Source organism: Clinocottus analis, unplaced genomic scaffold, assembly GCF_023055335.1.
Source record: "Clinocottus analis isolate CAN_PGR_092001 unplaced genomic scaffold, fCliAna1.0.p SCAF_8, whole genome shotgun sequence".
Classification (NCBI taxonomy): domain Eukaryota; kingdom Metazoa; phylum Chordata; class Actinopteri; order Perciformes; family Cottidae; genus Clinocottus; species Clinocottus analis.
Genome location: NW_027176240.1, coordinates 15920731 through 15942856, shown reverse-complemented (window position 1 = coordinate 15942856; position 22126 = coordinate 15920731). Strand labels below are relative to the sequence as shown.

The following is a 22126-nucleotide window of genomic DNA, read 5'->3' as shown; positions in this document are numbered from 1 at the left end:
CTTCCCTCCCCATCCCTCTAAAACACAAAGACTTTTGAGTAACAACCGGTACCTGAGGGCTTTTCACAATACGCGAACAAGGCACAGCGCTGTGTAGAAATCCCATGGCTACTTCTGAAACTTAAAGGAGGTTCAGTGAGGTTTTGTTCAGGGCGCTGATCAACAACATATTTATACTTGTGTGCCTCCTCCTAATGGGACGAAACGCTGAAAAAAGTAAGTGAGGAGCGAAAACCCTGACACAAATAAAAAGCTATAGAGCGAGGAGGGCAGCGTTGATGTAAACCTAAATAATTACAGAGCTAGAAAAGTGGTAAATTACACTCCTCAGTCATTTTCCAGACAAAAGCCTTTTGATAGTATATGGGGAAAAGAGAGTGTTACCCAACGGAGAGGAGAAAAAAAAGAAAAAGAAACTAGCAACAAGAAACACATGCTCGGTCGCGTACGTATCCAGTTTCCTTTGGAGAGAGGGAGAGGAAGCCACAAAGAACAAGGCAACAAGGTGGAAACATTCCTCCAGCTCATACTACCTGTCATCTTATACTGTGACTTTTGTTTAGCTTTTTTTTTTAAATCCAGAAACTGGATGCGCGCCCTTGTTGCCATTATGAAACCCCGTCAGCTGGCAATATTCACCCACGAGGGTTTTTTTTCTTTCTTTAAAAAAACAAAATGAAACACTCACACTTGATATTGAAGGAGGCGTTGGTGGAGCGGAGGAACAATCCCGTGGCCTCGTTCTCCGCGGCGCACACAAAGTTGCCGGCGTCCAGCCGCCGATCCACGGCGGTGAACTTGAGGTTGCTGCCCTCCTGGAAGCGCCTCTCGCTGTCTTGCAGACGCTGTCCGTCGTGGAGCCAGCGGTAGGTGATGTCGGCCGGGTCGCTGACCTCGCAGCGCAGCATGGCGCTGCGGCCGTGCAAGGCATCCTGGGACTTGGGCTCCTTCGTGAACTGCATGTCAGCGGCCTGGATGGACAGAACTGGAAAAGGGGGAAAAAAAGAGGGAGAGTAAATGACAAAGGGTAAGAATGGGGGCCGCTATTCACATTTTACTGCTTTTTTTCCCGTTCATTAAGTAGATGCCATAGCAACCACTTAGCCCGGTGGAGGAATGCGATGTTTGGACAATACTGGCGAGCTGCGATTTCATTTATAGTCGTAAAATGATCAGACTCAACGCGGATAAAATACCTTTCCTCCCCCCGTTAGTGAGGCTGTGACGCGAGTGGGTGACACACACCAAAGATCTGATCAGTCTTGGGAAGTGGTGAATCGGGACAGGGGTTTTCTGCTCTATTTCCCCACATCTCTGAGCAGAAAAAGGACAAGAGTGTGGCTTAGACGCCGGCTGGATGAGGGCCGTGCCATCACAACAAGTTGGATATGCTACAGTTACGAGCTCATTCCTATTTCTACGTGCCAATCATGGAACGACAGGAACTTGAAAGAACATGTCTGTGACAACACTGCTGAAGTATGTGGAAAGAATTACGATCTAACCAATTAATCTTCTTGTCTTCATTCCAAATAGACTGGACAAGAAAGACAAATGTTTTCATTGCAAGGTCACGCACAAAAAAAAAAAAATCTTTTCATGGCGAGCCGCACTCACGATTGTCGCTCATTGGAGAACAAATCCTGGAAACAAGAGGAGTCTAACCAGCATCTTGCAATCTAAACTAAGCAGCTGCTCCACCCGGGCCTCCTTGTTCGAACCACCACCACAATGAACTACTCATCAATAACCCTTTCAATAGTGTGTCAAGGCGGGCGCTGCTGAGTTGTAACACAATGTTATCATAGCAGAGGCCAAAGTGTGTTATCTTAAGGGACGGTCCACCGCTAGAGTCAATTAAGCATACCTCCACCTGCGTAACGGTGTGTGTGTGTGCGTGTGTGTGTGTGAGAGAACTTGAGCCAAGTAAAAAACGGGATCTTTCAATAATGTTAAATCAAGGGAGCCCGTTGAAGATGAGCCAAGGTAATTCCTCCATCTTTGACCCTCCTCATCCCACTGCTAACGTCCTGCCGGTCAGCTCTTAATCAGACTCACCTTTGTCTCAGCTGCAGGTGGCTCGAGCTGATTGGCAGGCAGGAAAAGAGGTAGAAAGGCTAGTCAAACACAATGATGCAGCTCGAGAGGCTCTGGACAGGCAGGTTGGGACACGGACAAATCACCTCGCTTTAAATCCCCCCCGCTGTACATGTTTACAGACGGGGCGGTAACGAAACTACATAAATGGCGAGTGGAGAACCAAAAACTTAGCTACGGGTGTGAACCTCTGCGTGTAAAGTCTGCTCGAGTAAGATACCGAAATATCATCAACGTTCCCCAACGCTGATGGTATTTCGGTATCTTACTTAAGCGAGCCATTTGCATTGTGGATTCATATACTATGCCAAAAATAAAAAAAAAGGCATGTCTGACGCGTTCAAGTGTTTTTGCACTTAAAAACATAAAGTATGAACATAAAACATGAAGTATAAACAAAGAGATATCTGTTAACTAAACACCTCCCACGCAGATAAAACAAAAAAACATCCCTCCTTGTCAAAAGTCAGTGCTGAAGGCCTTCTTACTGAGCACACCAGCCGCTGCATAAAGAAATACCTCAAAGGAAGGACACGGCAGCGAGACGCACTGGTGACAATAACCACCATTAAACGTTCCCCCACAATGAGACAAATGCACAGACATCTCGACGGCCCGAACACAGATATGGCCTGTATGACAAGTCCGTGCGTTGGTAGGGATGCTGGAGTGAACCCTGAGAGCAAATGGTTTTATAGTCAGCTGTCTCTGCTGTCCAATACGACACCTTTGTCTTGCATGTGTCCTTGTGGACCTTTCTTATGGATGCACTTAATACTTGTGGGTCTAAATGTCTATGAGAGCACATTTTATATTAAAAATAAGATTTGTTCAAACTTTGTTAAACCAGCAAGGGATGTTGAGACAGTGACACTTTACTCCAGTGTTATTGTTTCTAGTCCATCATATTTTTGTTGTGTCTTATTTCCCCAGGTTGGCTGCTTTGGGGAATTGAATAGAGACACTGTATTAGAGGTCACAGCCCAGTGGCTTTCCCTTCAGACATTAATTCAATGTTGGTGAGAAATGCAAGAGATCCGGGAGCAGCAGCTGCTGTCAGACGACTTGGCTTTCTACCTTATCGTATCTGTCAAAATGCCTCACTACGAATGAAACTTCACCTCAATCTGAGCCCCTAAGACTGGAGAACCATACATCACACTTCATTGCACAGAGGTGTTTGATGTACAAATCACAGCTTCTTTTAGTCTTATCTTTCATACTCTGAACACCGGGCGGTGGTCTACACAACTGGTCCAAAGACAGAAAAACTAAAATGATGACTTAAGTTATAGTATAAAAATGCAGCAGATGGGTTGGAAAAAAACAGCAGAGTGATCCTCCAACATCCACCTCAAACAATCCATCAAGTAATGATCACAGACGGCTCACTGCCTCCGTGCCAAGCGTACGGCTGTGGGCTGAGGCGGCGCGCCAACTTCCATTACACTCAGTCTACAGCGAAGTTACTGGCTTTGGTGGAGAACCGGCAGAACTATGGCACACCGTTGGTGGTTTCATTTGAGATGAACGCCGACATTCGGTGTGAGTTGTGTGTTTAGAGAGAAAGTGACTTCCTGAAACGGTCCCGGCAAATACAGATAAGGTGTTTTCACATACCACAGGACGACAGGCGAGATAGAGGGTAGAGTGACGCACAGTCTATCAAATCTGACTAAGTCTGCCAAGTTTACTGTACTATTCAAACAGGGACGGCACCCTGACCTACATCTCGCACGCACACGCACGCCCTGCCTCTTCACACTATGTCTAAACATACACTCGCACAGACACACACACACAGACCGCCCGTGACGTAGGCAAGTTGAAACAAAAATACTTCTGAAGTTGCGTCTGTCTGTCCAAATCAATAGAGTTCACTGAGGTCGCGCTTTTCTTTGAGTCACGAGGGCCGAAGGAAACGGGAATGTTCTGCACAGACCGAGCGGCATTTCAAAAAGATAAGCGGGGCAGATGCTATCCAAACTCCCACCGAGGGCCCTTCAAAGTGAGAGCGGTTGAAAGGGAGAGTTGCAGATAAAAGGGGAGACAAACAACGAGAGGGGGAACACAGAACGGGAATGTTGTTATGACAAAACTCTTCAGACTGAGGTGACGAAAGGATGAATGTTAAACTGACGAGCTGAACGAACCATTGCACATAGAAAGACAGTGGAGCCGAGTTAACATACTGATTGAATGTGTAAATATTATCCCTGGCAGCGCCATGGAGCAACTTTTGTGGTTTCCCCGGTTGTTTGTACACATTGTTGGCACTCGTTTCACATTATAGTGTTGATAGAAGGTTAGTGGCTGTAACACACGAAGAAGAGTAGCAGCTTGCAGCAAAGGGAGCAAAGAAGACGAATGCAACTTTTCTAAGATACCTTCTTTAAGTTGTAAATTAGAGATTTAAGCATTTCCTATTTACATTATCGGTTCAAGGTTGCTTTTAGGAAAGCTGGGTATATAAAATGTCAGGAAATTGTGAAAATTGCTCAAAAATGCAGAACTGCAGATCCTCACATTTAAGATGATAAAACAAGTAAATTAACTGCATTTTTGACGACTGACTTCATTAATAATGATCTTGATAAACGATTAATTCATAGGAGTGTATGTTGACTAACTTTTGAATTGATTACGATGTTTAACAAAAACCCCAAGCTTGAGCGCAGAAAGGGAATATGGTGTTGTAATAAATCAAAGCTGTTGAAAACTGTGCAAGGTGCAAACACTCTTCTCCGGGGAGCTTCCATCTCTTCACAGATCAGAACAACAAAAACAACAACAAAAAGAGTCTTGGCTGCGATACCAATCAATAGGCACTTGCCGGGAAAAGCTTGCAACGGATACGCTAATGCAGCCGGATGAGCATCTATCGCTATGAAATATTAATAGTTCTTGGTTTTTCAAAAATAGTTTGCGTTTCCCTGGATTTCGATCAAGGTGTGTGGAGAAAAAAAAAAAGTTGGAAGGAAAGTAGGTTAAAGACAGCGAGGGGGAAACTGCTGAGAGGGGAACGATATCTGCACACCGGGGTTTTCTCTTCAACCGACCCCATTAAGCCTGGCGCGGCTGTCAGGTGGAGGCTGCCTTTAAGTCGGCCTGACAGACAGAAACAACCAACATTGGCTCATCAGCAGGCGCCGCCTCCCTTTTCTCTCTCAACTTTGTCTGCTGGCAGAAGAGGCCAAGAGGAATATTAATTCAAGAAGAAGAAACAAAATACTACGTCGTATCGGCATATCAGCATGTGTGTGTGTGTCGTTTAGATTAATGATTATCAGTTTCTTATCTTGATATTGATTCTGTTAATGTCCACAGACGACACAAGCTTTTTATTGTGCAGGTTGTTAGTTACAACCATCACAATGTGCCGTATTTCTAAATATGTTGAAGATAAGAAGCCTTAAATCCAGAAGAAAAAACAGCTACATCAAAAAGGGGACATTGTCTTATCAGTGAAGATCCTGTAAAATCGGGAGAGCGCGTCTCCGGCAGGCCGGCCAAAGTGACAACGGGCGTGGTGATACGCATGCCTGAGGCTGCGAGAGATTTAAAAGAGGGGGGAGGGTCGGGGGGGGGGACGTCCACACATGCACAGACGCAAACGGCAGCACCCACAAATACTTGGCACCAGGCAAACACTCACGTCTCCCTATGTTGGGAGCTCAAAAAAGCCCCCATGCGTGCCATTTTCACAGTTTCTCGGCGGGCCGTGTCGGAGCGAGACAGCTGGTCTGGAATGTTTCGGAGTGACGGGTCAGCAGAACGAGGCGTCGCAGGAACAGGGCGCTGCCGACAGCGCCAGACAGTGATTGGAGCGTAGCTGCTATTAGATGTTTATCTCAGCGACGCTTCGGCTGATATACAATTCCCAGAAATAAACTGCTGCGGACATCCATTAAAAAAGGTCACGAAGCACTCTTCAAGAGTTCATGAGAACGGTGCCGATGTCTGCCATTGTCGATGAAGACACTTCTGTCATCTATGACCGCTCCAGTGTCATTGCTCCCTTCTCTTCATGGCCACAAAATCTACATAACCCAATTAAGGATAAAAGCAGCACTCAAACTTGCTCAATCGGCACATCCTCAAACAAACAGTGCAACTTCAAAAGAGTACCAAAAAAAAGAGAGAGAGAGGGGCGGGGGGGGAAGCGGCACAGACATGATTAAAGCGTCTCAGATCGGATCAATTATTAACAACTCTTGAGAGTTCGCATAAGATCTGAGAGAAAGCTTAGCATGATTTGAAAGCAGAATGAAACATCTTATTCAGTTAATGGCAGTCACGGGGTCAGACAGGGGCCAACAGAATGAGCCCAGAGTGGAAAAACATGGCATTTTATAAAGAGAGGCGTGAGAGAGCAGTGATGTAAACTACTCTTCCTGAAAGCATCTATTTGTGCTACATTGCAGGATGTACACAAGTCGGTCGCCCTCAACTTTTTGAGGGAAAAGGCTAATTCAATGAGGCCGTCTTTAAAGTGCTCCGTGAGAGTCAGGAATGCCAGCAGTTTGTGAGGAAACGCAAGGATTGTGTGTTTTTTTTTCAACCTACTTTTAAACAATCCTAAGTGTGTTGGTACATAAAGGTATTTTGATTCAACAAACATGTTCTTAGCATCAAGAAAGAAAGAGCAACCGATTGTGAAAGTTTGCATCGAGCGCCAGGTCACATTCTTTGTCTTGTTCCCGATCTACAGAGGACATTTTGTTTATGGAAATGTCTTCATTTAAACCTCAAGCGTTAAAAAAAAAGCACAAGAGGTTGGTCAATACATAATTCCCAATAAGTACTATACCCAAACTTGTGACATGATAATCAAACGCTAAAGTTCTCGATATTGTTTGGGGTAACAGTTTGGACTTATAGTAGTTGTAAACAGTCCATGCAATTTGTGAGAGCCAGCGTCAACCACATGGCAGCCAAACACATTTCATGTTAGAGAACAATCCATCGTATTTTGATCAAGGGTTGGAGGTGCTAGCCTGGATGGGTGTCACGTTGGCATTTGTAGAGAGAAAGGCCGATAACCATCTGTCGCGGTGTGTCTTTAAAAGCTGAAATAAAAAAGCTTCATTCACGGTTGAGTTTGTAGATCAAGATATCAGGGAGATAAATTGTGGGAATGAAGGGCAAATGGGATCCACCGAAACCCACTGACAGAGCTTTCATTGCCTGTCAGCAAATACCCAGGTGTGTGTGTGTGTGCGTGTGTGTGTGTGTTTTTCCAGTTGCCTCGACGGCTGTCCCTGTGAAAACTAGTTGGCTGAGAAACATGATTAACTGTATTGATTTATTAAGACTGTGATGCATTGACTTATCGCAGTTTAAATTCCAGCTACAACACAAACGTTTCTGAGAACACGAAGCCAAAATGTTAATCACTTGTGGTACTAAAAGTGTAAAAAAAAATTAAAATAGAAAGAAATAAAAAGCTAAACTTAACAAACTTGGCCTAAACACCGCAGCGATAACAGAAAAGCAGACGCTAACATCAGATACCGAGTTAAGTTTTTCATGCTTCAGCAACCTCTCGTCAGTATTTTTTTACAACGCTGTATGTCAGAAATAGTTTGACATCTACGAGATTCACACCAAATCGCCAGTGCATGAAGCTGAAATGCCGCCCAAACAAAGCGGACGGACCGCCTTATTCAACTCGACAGCAGAGACGGTGAACAGGATGCAGTCAGACCGGGTACGACGTCTCTGTCAAAACATTGCAGCTGGAGCGACGGCTTGGTTCACCACAGACTAATCCTGTTATCGACAACCGAGAAAAGGAAAGTAGGAAAGTAAAAAAAGGTACAAAGGTGGAGGGAGTTTGTGTATTTTATGTTCAACCAGCACCAATGTGTCGCTACAGAGGCTCCATCAAGTTGAAATGGATCAAAGTGATACAAAAGAAAGAATTCCCCGCCGCCTCAGGTGGTATTTCCTTCTCTGCAAGGCATACATCAGTGGAGCACGTCTCTGTGTTCATTCCTTGGCTTCTGATTGAAAACCTGTGTTCAAAGCCGCGGAGGCCGGGCTGCGACTGCTACGCACGCACGCACGCACGCCGACTTAATGCGATGGCTGATCTTTCTGGTCCAGGTAATTGCACTGTGGAGGGGTTTCGCTCTGCAAAGCCATTTCGGGTGCAAAGAGTGGGCCGGGCTCATTATGCTAAACCTCAACAAGATCACTATCTGTTCATAAGCCTGCTCCTCTCCATCCTGCCGCCGACAGCGGGTAGCAAGCTATGCTCCCATTAGACAGCCCCCCCCCCCCATCCTGATTATCAGGCAACATTGGCATGGCAACAGGCGTGCAACCTCAGGTGGACCATTGCTCTGCTTAACGCTCAAGCAGCGGCAACAGCCATCCAGAACGCCGCCCCGAAATGTCTGGATGTTTGACAACACTCCAAATTAGCCCTTTCATCACAAACGTGACACAGACTGCATTGTCGCTGTGTGTTTTTTTCAAGCGTTACTGGTTGACATGACATTTTGACAGAAGTGTGTCACCTCTCCCGCGCCGTCACGAAAAGCCCTCCTAACGAGCAGCACACCTCTCCGCCTTTGAAATGAAGAGGGGCTCCATATGGTCTCCACGACAGGAAAAATAATAAAAACACTCATATAGCAGTGCGAGGAGGAGAGGGGCGGGGGGGAGGAACAGGCGTCAGCCATAAATCTCTTAATAAGCGCACCGGGATGCGGTCAACAGCATCAAAGTGTTGGCTTGCCTCCACCCAAACGCTCCTTTACGTGTGCTTTAATGGGCCACCCATCCTAGCGCATTACCGCCTTAGTCGTACTACGAGGACTAGTTTGGCCCCCGAGGAACTAGTGTAGGGTTTCTTCATTATTAACTGGCAGGAGAAAAGCCATATCTCATTGATTAAGCAGGGGAAAATACAAAGCAGAGATTAATTAGCATGAGGCAAATGAAGGAGAAGGAGCATGATTAAAAAAGATTCATTATTTGGATTTATTTTCTTAACGGCTTAATTTTGTAAATACGTCAATACACAAAAAAACGACTTGTTAACACTTATTATTGCGTTTTTGTTTTCTGTTTAACTTCCATGACACCGCTTTGTAGAAGCGGATGGCTTTGAGTCAAATGGTCGCCTCGCTTCTTTCATCTCCCGGCTGAGGTTATTTCACTTCAACAGCGAGCACAGCATCGCAATGTCACGCCGTTCCACGTTATCGTGGGATGTGTAAATGGCTGCTGGCGGAGCGTGATTTGCTTGCTTTGCACCAGATGGAGTTTGAGTACGAGTGAGAAGCCTTTTCGGAGAAGATATGAGCCACATCTCTCATCATCGCCCTCCCCCCCCTGCTGCTCTGTCCCTCGACACCAGGCTTCATAACTGTCATGCTGCATCTAAAATAGAGACATCTGAGCATGGCCAGCTCTCACCAATTTTCAACACCCACTCATAAAAGGCCGACTGTTGAAACAGAGGCAGCCTAATGCACTCTGTGTAACGCACATCCACGCTGAGCACATAACATGAGCCGACGAGGAGGGTGGGGGCGCCGAGAAGAGGCCGTACAAATTTTACCGGAACGCCCAAAACCGATGACGATGAAAAACCTTTGTGGCGTCCACAGACCCGATCCCGGCCATGAAAGACACCGTGGATATTATTACCCGTCGTGCAGAGCAATCTGGAGCCACAGACAGTCCCCCTGCAGCTGCGCTCACACGAGACGAATATGAGAGCAATTATTAGATTTAAGCGGATTAGGCTTCGCTCAGGTAAGGCGGTTTTGGTTGTTCCTTTCTCTTTGGTCCTGAAAAACTGGGCACTAATCCAGTAATGACACCACTTTGAGGGAAAACTCAACACAGTGCAGCAGTGGAGAACAAAGGGCGCCATTTCTCGCAAGTATGTTTAATTTCTCCCCCCTACAAACAACAAAGGCTCCACACACACACACACACACACACACACACACACACACACACACACACACACGCTTAACGCAAACTGTTTACAGAAGAAAGTGCTATAACTACCCTGCAAAAGGGAATGAGCAAAAATGAACAGAGGATTTAGTATCTAACTAAATAAAGAGGAACAGTAATGTCAAACATCTGGGGGTCACACTCTTGTGATTTTCTTTCCAGCACCATGAGCCAAAGATGGAAGATTAAGTTGCGGTGGAACAGTGGAGCTCAGCAGTTTGCAGTCAGGCTAAACACTGATAGATGTTTCAGACCAAAAAAAAAAAAAGGGGGGCCAAAGTGGGAGTTAGAGAAGTGGAGCTGCATGGGTAAATCTTCGTCTGAGATGCCGCCTCAACGGAGTAATATGACAGATATGAGATAAAGCAGAGGCAAGAAGTGGAAGGCTGCTTCCAAGTGTCTTTTGAAACATGATCTGCGATCATAACCGAGCTCGATGGATTAAACAGAAAGGGGGAAAAACAGCTCCACTGCAACAAAAAAACAACCAAAGCCAACATGCAGACTTGGGACGGAAACTTTTGAGAGTACAGCAATCGCAGGACAACATGTCTCTGGAGTGACAAGAGCTGCTTTTCGCATCAGTGGAAGTAATAAATGATGGTTTCCATCGCTGGCTCCGGCAGCAGATGGGCGCTGAGTCCTTGGCTGTCGATGCTGGTCTCGCTCTGCAGGCGGCTCTGGCTAATGCCTGCACCTCTGCCATGTACAGACACGAGTGCCAATCAGGAATGTGGTGGCACTCTACGATCCTCCTGCTGGAAAACTACCCGGCGTGGAGGGGAGTGAGCCAAGGTAAGAGGGGAGGAAGAAGAGTTTCCGAATAAAAAGGGATGGGGATAAAAAAAGAGAAGATGAGAGCCAGAATCAGCAGGGCTTTTGTTGGGCTACATAAAGAGACTTCTACAGTCGTAACTCATCTGAGGAGGACATGAGATAGTGTGGGAGATAAACCATTCCCTTTTGAACATTACAATTTCATTCTAGGTCAATCCAATGCCAAGCTTCTGCTGCAACACCCAACTGCCAATATATTTAATCCAGATCATTAAAAAATAAAAGAGGTTTGAAATTAGATTCCTCCATCAGGGCAGTATCAATTTGATGATCTAACGAGACGGATTATGAAGACGAGAAGATGGACTACTTAATGACGGGTGGATGGGAGAACATGCTCAGCCGAGAGAGTCTGATTCTTCCAGTCACTCAGTGGGGCTCCAGAGTCCAATAAGGACTCCATTAAACCTCCGGTTTTCTGCGTCTCGCTGTCTCTCTCCATCCCACTATAACAGTCCATCTACCATTGGCCTTTGTAAGAGTGCTTTTAAAGGCTTACTGTATCTCTCTCTGGTGAAAGCAATCTAAAATATAAAAACATGAGCAACTGTGAAATAATATTTATGGTCCTAGTACAGTCTGAAGACATAGGACCCACACACAACAAAAAGCCAAACCTTTGCAATACAAGTTCACAAAATCAAGGTATACATTTACCTTCCTCATTTCATTCAGAAAAATAGGTGCCCGTGTGAAAATGGGTGGTCTTCCCGGCCTCCTATCTACCTCTCCTTGCAAACACAAACACGGCAACCAGGTTGTTTCCAGGACCAGTCGGCTCTGTGGTGTAGGTTTCCTAGCAGGGCTTGGCTGGCTCTGCAGAGTGAGCTCAGTGTAGTCACCACGGTTTAATTAGCCGAAACCTTTCTGGACAGACGTCTTCTGTAACGGCAGTCCCCCGCTGCTGCTTTAAAAGAGAAGTCCCTGTGACCCGTGGACCACATGGGCGCGAGTGTGTGCTTTTAGAAACCTGCCAGAGCCGGAGTCCGAAGGTGAGAAAAGATGCCTTATGGAGATTTATGCTTCCATTTTAAATGAATAGTATCTACACAATATCCACGACAGCAATTTAGTAAAAGAGCAACACTAAGCAACTCAAAATATGCAGGAATATGCACCTCAGCCACCCTAATTTAAATCCCACTATCAAGTCCAACTCTTAACTAGAAAGAACCAGAAAGAGAAAAGAGTGCAGAGACGACGCACAAGGAACTAATTGCTTTGTGTCATCTAAATAAAATCCAACATCAAACGCCTCCCGTTATGCGAGCTAAAGGGCCGGTGTGACGTTCCAACACGGTTCCTGATGTTCTTCATGCATCTGCAACCCAAATGATTATAATTAGGTTGTATTATCTTTTAATTAAAGGAAGGCACTGTTGTGTCGGCAAGGCAGCAGGTGGTCCGTTTGCATAGCCACGAAGAGCAAGGGAAAGACATCCACCCCTCTCTGTACTTCACCGTATTTTGGTTTGTGCCATCCTGTTAAGATCTGCTTGCACACATTGAGTTTAAAGTTTGAGTCTCAGTCGCATGGAGATGGATCGCAGGTCACATTTGGCTTCGGGAAGGTGATGTTTAACAAAACAACATCTGTTGGAGTTCATTATTTTACAAGGTGATGCACAAACAAGGCCCAGCATGTCGTTTACAGAACTTTGGGTTTTGGAGTACAGAACGTTCTGCAAGTTGCTCGGCACGTCGACAGCAAAGTGTTTCTTCGACAAATCTCCCGAATGAAGTGTGTTTACAGTTAGATGCTCATTTGTGACTGAATCATGTAGATGTGGAAGTGTTAACAGGACAACAGAGACTACCAGACTACCAGTCATTATTTCTTCAGATCAAAAATGGGAACTATCACATTTAAGAGGAGAGTATGCATTGATGCGTTTCATCAGGGGATATTTCTCTTTGGAATACAAATGCACCAATTCTCTCTTTTTTATTTACATTTGCCACTGGTGTAGTATATCTTGAAGGACATTGACGCATAAGTGTCGCTTCACAGATCTCACTGGATTGGCTGTGCCCCGTCGGGGGTATATGACATTTGCAGCGCCTCCAATTTATTTGAATAACAGAAGAATGGGCAGGATATGGAGGACCCCTAGCAAGGCTCAGCATTTAGCTTTGAAAGCAATGTTTGTATTAGCATAGAGAGAGCTGCGTCTACTTTGAAGAGGGAATAAGTGTGAGGGGAAAAGGAAAGAGTCATTACAGGGAGGAAGGGGCTGAGAATCACAAAAATGACTCCTATGTTTACTGCAAGACATATTGAAGGAATATCTGATTTAGTTGCATAATCTATGATCCATCAGGTCGTAAATCATTACCTCTCTAGACTATCAGGTGCCGACTGTTTCATACTGATGAAGGATAACCAGTTGATGCAAGAACTGAGCAGAGGCCAGATGAATCTAATTTAAGGATAACCACGCAGACTAATCCCTCAAACAAACGGATCTCGCCTCATTTGCATCCAAAATAATAGTCCTTTGTTGTAAATCTTAAATATTACACGAGCTTTGTCAAATCACTGCATGATCAGCCATCGCTATTACACACGACATCACACGACCACTTACCGGCCACGTTACCTGGCAACACGCTGCCACTAGCGCCGTTTCCACCCACTCAGGTGGAGCCGAACACGGCCGGGGCGATTATGCCGTTCCTGTGAACAATCGCAACAGCTCAGCGCTCACCCTTCACACCTCCGTGCCGAGTGAGAGGCGCTTTGTGTTCACACTGCATGCACGCACGGCGGAGATTGGGCGGCGCCGGCTGCGTCTACTACAACCAGACGACCGGAGGCTCGCCGCCTCGTTCTGCGCCCTAGATTAAGGGTCCCCGGCCAGGAAATGAAATGTTTGGTCTCTGTGTGGAGTGTTTGTCCATGTGCGCACCTGTTGATAGGCATCTAGACACCAACAGGGCGAGAGCGAAGGATCTGAGATAGGACGGAGCGGCAGACTTCCGCAGGGATAAGCGAGACTGATAAACGCCAACACAAAAGGGGTTTAAGTCGGTGGGTACACGGAGACCAATGTACGACCTTTCTGCTCAAACAAGGAAAAGGCCCCAAGCTATCAGCTGGCTGTGACCTTCAACGACTTGAAGAACCCAACGTCTCACTGAAACAATAGGCATGTCTCTGTCCGTCTGCCGTACTGGCACAGGAACACCTCATAAGACCTTAGCGAGCTATGAAAAACCATCTTGATTATGATTTATCCTAATTCCTTGACAATCTTTCCATTATGCTGTTCCAGGAACCTAATCCTGACGGAGTGGGTGGATGGCTTTCTACTCATCAACCTCCAAGTCGAGAATACACTTCAGGACGGCAGCTGTTATTCATCTCTACATCTGTTCTACAAATGTCTGCGTTCGACGCGAACGGTGACGTTGAATGAACGAGAGCAATCGAGCAGGGGGCGGAGGGGGAGGGGCGCAAATGCAGATTGTGTTTGATGCATGTCAATGTTTGTTTGCCTCCGAGTAAGCATGAAATGGACAGCGTGCTCTCATGTGAGCGGTTCGTTTCGGCTCGGGGGCTCCGGTGTAACGAGGATGCCAGTGTTTGGAGTTACAGACTGCGGCTAGACCACCGGTGATCACGACCAGCCAACTTAAGCTCCCTCCTCCTCTGAGCTCCAAGCTCAGTGGAGATCCACGGCTTCTTTCCACAACAGCTATTGAAGAAAAAGTAGTCTGGAAGGAGTTGGTCTGTTATACACTTTGAATGACAAATCACTGGGGAAGCAGTCTGAGTCCAGAGTCACGCGTCCGCACGGCACAACGGACCAACCGGCAGAGATGTAACCGAAAAACATTGGTTCAGACTTTGATGCATATCGCATAAACGACGACTTAAAAGAAATAACACCCCAGCCAAAAGCCTTCAGACCAAACAAAACACCTAATATTCAACAGCAGGTTTCTCTCAAGTGAAATGATTCCAGCACCAGCTACAATTCCTCTAACACCGTTTTTTTTTGCCAGTGACATAAACATGTAATAGAAAATAGGGATGTAGACAGCTTTCAATTTTACTGAATAATCATAAAAGAAAAAGTGTCTTGCATTTTTAACAAAATACAAATCTGCATTTAAGAACACACTAATTTATAATACTTTAAAAGACAATGGCAAAATGTACTCATTAAAATTCCAATTACAACTAATGTTGTACTCTTGATACCTCAGTCAACAATCCGTGGTTAATGGACTTTGATGGTTATTGTTTTTTCTGACTGAAAGCAGTGACGCACCGTGTTTCTCACAATTAAATCATTAAGTTATCGTCGCAAATAAACCATTGCATTTTACAGAAGTCTAATACTTTTCACATCTTTCTCTCATAACGGAGAGAGGTCCTCCGCTCAACAGCACTTCCTGAATTGTAAGAAGAGTGAGTTCGCTCTGCGAAAACAGTCACATCAAGACATCGATCCGTCATGCCGCCAGGACACGGACGTCAACAAATTAAAAACTTTAAACTTCCCAAAATCACTTTCCCATCATTCATGGAATGGGAGGGTGATATGACTGACACACACACACACACACACACACACACACACACACACACACACACACACACACACACACACACACACACACACACACACACACACACACACACACACACACACACACAAACAAACACACACACACACACACACACACACACAAACCAGTGAGGCTTGACTGCCACAATGGCCTCCCTCCAAGTACACTGTCACTCACACTCGAGGGAGAGACACCTCACAGCAGGAGATGGCGCGACCCCCTGAGACTTAACGAAATGACACCTTTACACACATACACAATCACAGACGCACAATTACACGCTGTAAGGCCACTAATTGGGGAGCTTGGCTGTGTATGAATACTAACTGGATGTGGGGCAGCAGCTGTTGTTATAGGCGGTTTTCTCAAAGGTGAAGAAGGAAGGAAGCGAAGAGGAAGAGAGTACGTGTGTGTGTGTGTGTGTGTGTGTGTGTGTGTGCGCCTGTTATAATAAATAATCCAGTCTCACGCTGCGTTGTCCCCCATGTCTAGAGCCAATTACCTGTGTGTGTGTGTGTGTGTGTGTGTGTGTGTGTGTGTGTGTGTAGCTCCCCCCCCCCCCCCCCCCCCGTCTTTCTGTCAGAGGCTGTCTCGTCTTTAAGCACGATTGGACAATGCTGTTTCCTGTCTGAGCTCCCCCGTCTGCCTGGGAGACCATGCTGCTATCCCATAATCGTTGCCATCCTTACCCACCACACACACACACACACACACACCCACACACACACACACAGACACACACACAGACACACACACAGACACACACCAGTGCTTTACTGGTGCCCTTTCAGATATCTTCTGTTCCCAATGTGCCTTCATTCGCTTTACATTTCCTCCACTGAGAAAAAACAGTTTAAGGGTTTAGTGTTTCACCACGTAGCGGCCGTACCGGGCAGGTTGGAAAGATAGAAGTCCCGGCTTTAAGAAAACAACAACAAACAAGAGAACACTGGCTTGATTGACTTGAGAGTAGAACTTGACAGAATGGAATAAAATATAGAACTTTTCTTAAAAATAAATAAAAACAATCCTCAAATTGCTTAATTTGCACATTAAATGATGCTGAAATAATTTCCCCTTGCATTGACATATATAATATTATTGTTATTATCGTACCAGTTGACAGTGTTTTGTTATATCTACCCATCTGGTTCAGTAATCTGCATAACTTTGTGTAAATATTTGTACATTGATGTTTATAATTTTCCTGATGTTTTTTTTCCACATGACTGATATTAATTTAAGTTTGTTAAATTAAGTTACTCTGAGGAAATACCCTCAAATCACATGCAGCTAATCCAGTTTTAGTCAGAACGTCCCCGTTAACTGACTGGTAAACAGTCTATTAATAAACACGAGAAGAATCTCAAGTGGGATATGAATGAAGACTGAAATGCTTTTCAGTGGTAAACTAACTACTTCTCTTCAAGAGCGTCTGATCGCCGGTTTGCATCAGGTCAAGTGGCCAGATGATGCTGAAGCTACGAGTCTCACGCTGAAGCAGAGCTGATCATTTCTCACGCCCTCAAAGCAGAAACAAAAAAGGCGGGGAGGATTTATCTACGCTTACCTTTTTTTAGTGGAAATGGCCGCAGTCACGTGCAAGCAGACATGAGGAGAGAAGGAAAAGAAAAACAAGAACGTTAGCCACGGGCTCACCATCAACATGGACACCACGATGAAAACAGGAAGGGTTTCTTTCTGCCGTGGGCTTTTGTTGACCAGTCGGCCTTTGAGCCAACAAGAACATCTCTAGCTTGGAAAGGTTTTTTGTTTCTTTAATGTATTTCTCACAATGTATTATTGCAGCAATAGTGAATCGCCTCCCGGCACATGAACCTCCGTGCATCCAGAGAGGTTCATGTGAGATAAACCAACCCAGGTGTAAACATGAATCCATCTTCAATCTTCATTTTGTTTTCCCCAAAACTATACAGCACTGATGGATTTACAGTTCATCACCACTGGCTGTATAAACCTCACCGGCAACAGCAAGAGAGGTCTCATGGGCAAAAAAAACAAAACAGAAAGGGCTTCTGGGTAATGCTTTCATCCAGGGAAGAGCAGTTCAGGTCAACACATCTTCCTCGCTCGCTTTCTCTCTGCCTCAAAGGAACGATCTATGAAAAGGTACACCATACATTTTCTAAAAGCCCCCACGAGCAGTGCCCCATGGATCTATTTTCTTCCCTTCACTGGCTCCCTGTTCCCATTCATCTTTCCACCGTTTTGGGCTCATCTCGGTCCTGTCGGAGCGCCACAGGAGGGGAGAGAGAGAGAGAAAGAGGAGAGCCACAAAACGCTAAATAACAGATAGTACATCAAAAAAAGTGGGCGAGAGGTGGATCTCCATTTTGCTGCGACTGAAAAAGATCAGACCTTTGCCACCATGGGAGACCCCTCGCCCTCTCGCTCACCCTCTGAACCCACATGACACGCTCAGGACACATTGCTTTATTGCCTGTAAAATAGACACAGTGGCCTATTTATAAGAGGATTAAGTAAAGAAAGAAAGACAGCGGGGGGGTGCTCCGTCTCTGCCAGCACTACCAGCCTGAGGGGGAGGACGACACAGAACATGCATGTAGCCCGACATCTACAGCGAAGGTTTAAGGGCGATATACACTCTTGCAATTACAACTCAGGCTGGCCACGCAGTTGCATCGAGGGACTCGTTTTGGTGTATGGTTCCCGTGCTTTCACCATACGCCAGGACAGTAGGTGGCGCAGCGACCGTAGAGTCGACCTGCACACGGACGTTCACCGATATCGCCCTCCAGGAATTTACCACGATCTGCGTGTCCTTATACTCCGTCAAAGACGGGTTTTATAAATGTTCATATTTGCAGATCTCTTCAGCCAACAGTTCTTCAACGGGATCCATTGTTCGTGTTTCTGCTTTGGCTTTTAAAAACGGCGGTACTATGCTATGAAACCGGAAATGCGAGACTCAGAAAGGACGTGGTTAGCAGACCAATCACAGTCTTGCGGGCTGCGAACAGCTCGCGTAGCTTTGTCGGATAGTCAGAAATTTGGGGCGACGCAAGCACGCAAAATGGCCGATGAGACTACGCAAGGGGCCCTTGCGGGTCTTGCGTGCTTGCGTCTCTGCGTAAAACCAGAGTATAAAGCAGCCTTAACAGCTGTGTGGTTAGGAGGAATATACGTTTCGATGACTGAATGAAATGCACAATGTAACGCGGCTCTTATGCAGTGTGCCTGGGCGCTGCAACTTTATCGGGATGAGCCGCTTTCAGACGGCAAGGAGAGTAGATACACCGAGGTTACGTCCGTACACCGAATATGCAAAAGGGACTCACTCACTCACATACACGAGCAAGCATTTAAGACGACAAATTTATGGAAAAAAATCATATTAATTCAAAAGGACATCCCCACAAATCGATCCAGTCATTCGAGAAAGTGAATCCTTGAATGTTTCGGGTAAAATTCAACTAACCCAAACTAGCCTACACGCAATCATTGCGTCACAAAGCCTTTAGATCCACACACCGTGAAGACGCACATGATTTTTTTTTACCGTATGTCTTAAGCCTGAGCTGAATTGATGTAAAGTTGAGTGTTGCTTCATTAGTTCTTCATGGTCGTTGCATTACCAAAAAAGAAAATTACACTTGAAACTCCAGTAAACGAACCAGAGTTGACTCGCGTGAGCATAACCAACCAGTCCCACTGCCTCAAGTTTATCTCTGACTTCAAAAGTAGACTGTCCAATAAATCTCAGTCGGCTTTTAAAAAAAAAGGTGGAAAGTGAAACCTGGCTGTTAAGCACCGTCAGCGACCGTCTGGCCCCCACCCGTGTATCAGTAGCACAAAGAGCAGCGCTGCCTCTCTTCACATCAATGGTGACCGCTGCCTCCAGTCCGACTGATTTAATGATTTTCTTCGGGCTTCAGAGGCTGAGCGAGCTTCAGTAACAGAGCCCTCCCGTCGGCTTTTAAATTGTCTGTTGCTACCAAAAGAAAACCAGTTATAATTTACAGGCAAATGCCAAACAATAAAGGCTTGTGTTTCACAGTAAAAACAGGAGTATCTGCATGTCTAATTTCAGCCCCCTTCGTCCAGTAACAGTCTGCTCCATTTTTTTCTTCTGGCTTGAAGCCAGGAGCTGAGCTATAGGGCTTATGCAGCGTTGGACACGTTCTCAGGTGTCTGCCCTATTGATTTGAAGCCAGGAGGAACGGGGCCATGTAGTGAGTAAGCCCCCCCCCCGACCCACCTCATCCTTCAAACTCAACCAGGACCAGTGGGACAGAAGGGATGAGAGCAAAAACTCCAGGTTAGGGATCTTTCCTTCTTGACTTTACAACACGTTTGTTTTCATTCTGCATTTCAACTGGAAGTATTGATCCAGGGGGCCCTGTGCAGCTCGAGGTCTTGTCTAAGGAAGGACCCAGACGTGCCCTCGTGAAGGGCTGATGGGCTTACAAAGGGAGGAAATGTGAGCCGCATTACAAAGAGATGGGAGGAATCCATCTTTATTATTGGAGAAGCCTACAGGTCATCAATTGCCAAATAAACGCATCTTATGATTAGGTTCTGCAAGAACAAACGAGAGCTGATGAAACTTTAATGATGAATCTATATATTGTTTGTAATAGGTCTATATTTCTAGGGAGGCGCATCCTTCATGCATCTATCTGTCCAGGCAGCATCATCCAACAGGCGTTTCCACGGTAACCATGGCAGGACAGCGATCCTCCAGGGAGAAGGGGACTTACCAGTGGTCAAAGGTCAATTAAGGGTCATTTATTTTTGCAGGAAAGAGCGATGATCCTGCTATCTTCAGGCATCCATCCAAAGCTATGCTTTTTTTTTTAAAGGAGAGTTAATATTCACCAGCGACGGATCCCTTCGGCTGATGCATTTTATTTATTTTTGTTGCTAAAAAAAAAATTGCTTCAGTGGGTATTTGTCCCAGTTCCATCAGATATATGCATACAATTATTCTGGTTTTCTTTTTCACCCCCCTCAAAAAAGCAATCCTGAAATTATTCTGCTGTAAAAAAAATAAATAAATAAAAAACCCTCTTCAGCCAGACCAACAATAAAAAGGGCAGTTTTCTTCTGCTGTGAGCCCTCAGCGGCATCAATACTTCTTTACCCTTTTTTTGTGTCAACAGTGCCGCATGGACAATCTAACCTCAATCTAACATTTGGTGACCTGAATACGCCCGCCGCCCGCCGAGACAATGCCCTTAGGGCCATTTCATAAAAAGGGAAATATGAAGCAATATCGACGGCATGGCTTTTAAGTGTCCATCCGCTCAGCCCTGCCACGTCCAGGCGCTCCTCTCCGAGGGTTAAAAGGCTATGGTGTCAGTGAGGGCCAACAGTGAGACGGTTGGATGCCGCATGAATGTAAAAGGATGCTTTCGACAAAGCCGCGGCGCTAAATTGACCTAAAACCCGGGGCCAAAGCAGCCGACGAGCGGCTCAGCGGGCGACGCATCCCCGTGGCATTCTGAACGCCAGCGCTCTGCAACACATCGAGAGAAAAATCACAACATGCACAAATATTTCCGTGCGACCCACAATGCAATCCACCGGCATCGGGAGATACTATACAGCTAATTCAGGCAAATGACATTTACTGAAGAGGTTATTTAGATGCTATCGGTGGCTCGGGGTCTTTGTGCTAAGGGGATTAGCGCCACCGTGCCCAGCGCTGAAAGGCGTCTTTGTGGCTGCAGTCTTTAGCGGGATGGGAGAGCGGCTCGGATGCCTGCGTGGAGGGTGTCAGTTATCAGGGATCCTGCCATGCCTTGCTAATCTCTGGCCCCGCAGAGTTCCTGAACCCCAGCCAGCGTGTCCTGCGCCAGCCTCTAGAGTTCCCTCAAAACAGAGGGACAAAGATAGGTATTCACAGGGAGAGCCGCTGGACTGTCAAGCTCCTCTCTTCAAGTGTGCTGCATAAGTCCGTGAAGGGGGGGGGGGGATCTTAAGCACCACTCCTGCTTTAGCTGCCATGAGCTCTCAATACAAACAAGCTTCAAACATCCATCCATCCATCCATCTAGCTTGCCCAGAGCCACACAGACACAAACCACTGTGAAACAATGCAAATGTGATAAATGGTCTACTATGAAGATGTCTTTCAGTTATTTGCCTCCAGTGATTTGCCGCATGGCATTGTAAAGAAATGCTATGTATTTTTCTTCTTCTTTGCCATAGAAAACAGGCGGTTAACTGTTTGTGAAAAGAAAGGAGGGGACATCACGTTGGACATGGGACCACTGCAGAACTGCATTACAGTACAAGCTAACCTACTTTACATCAGAACTGGGAAGCTATCTACATGTGAATTAGATTAGATCTCTATGCAGGGCGCCAAGATTATATTACAAAACTATTCTCGATGCATCTCAATTTCTGATTCCTGTGGTCCGTCTCTTTTCACAATCAGACTGCTTTTCTCTTAACAAAACAAGATTGCAAGTATTGAAAACTTTTTTTCTCCCTTGTACATCGTAGCTTTTCATAAAGTTTTATTCATAAAGCAATATTTTTGAAATCCCGATTAAGGAGCTGCTGCAATGAACGGTTGTCTAATCGCTCACGCGATGCTTTGACCCTCCAACTTTACACACAGTACTTTGAGTTTCTTAAAGAA

At 45.7% G+C, this 22126-nt stretch overlaps 1 protein-coding gene across 2 annotated transcripts in view; it reads right to left on the bottom strand.

Annotated features, from left to right (window-relative positions):
• Window positions 1-22126, bottom strand: part of ptk7b (protein tyrosine kinase 7b) — a 65037-nt gene that overhangs the window by 22154 nt on the left and 20757 nt on the right. The window contains exons 1-2 of one of the 2 annotated variants that reach the window (XM_068568697.1): window positions 17152-17234; window positions 689-971 (exon numbers count right to left, since the gene is read on the bottom strand). In XM_068568697.1, the coding sequence (XP_068424798.1) occupies window positions 689-971; window positions 17152-17160 (292 nt within the window). In that variant the 5' untranslated portion in view covers window positions 17161-17234. Of the gene's footprint in view, window positions 1-688; window positions 986-17151; window positions 17235-22126 lie in introns of those variants that run through there. The other variant, XM_068568696.1, reaches the window with a different exon arrangement.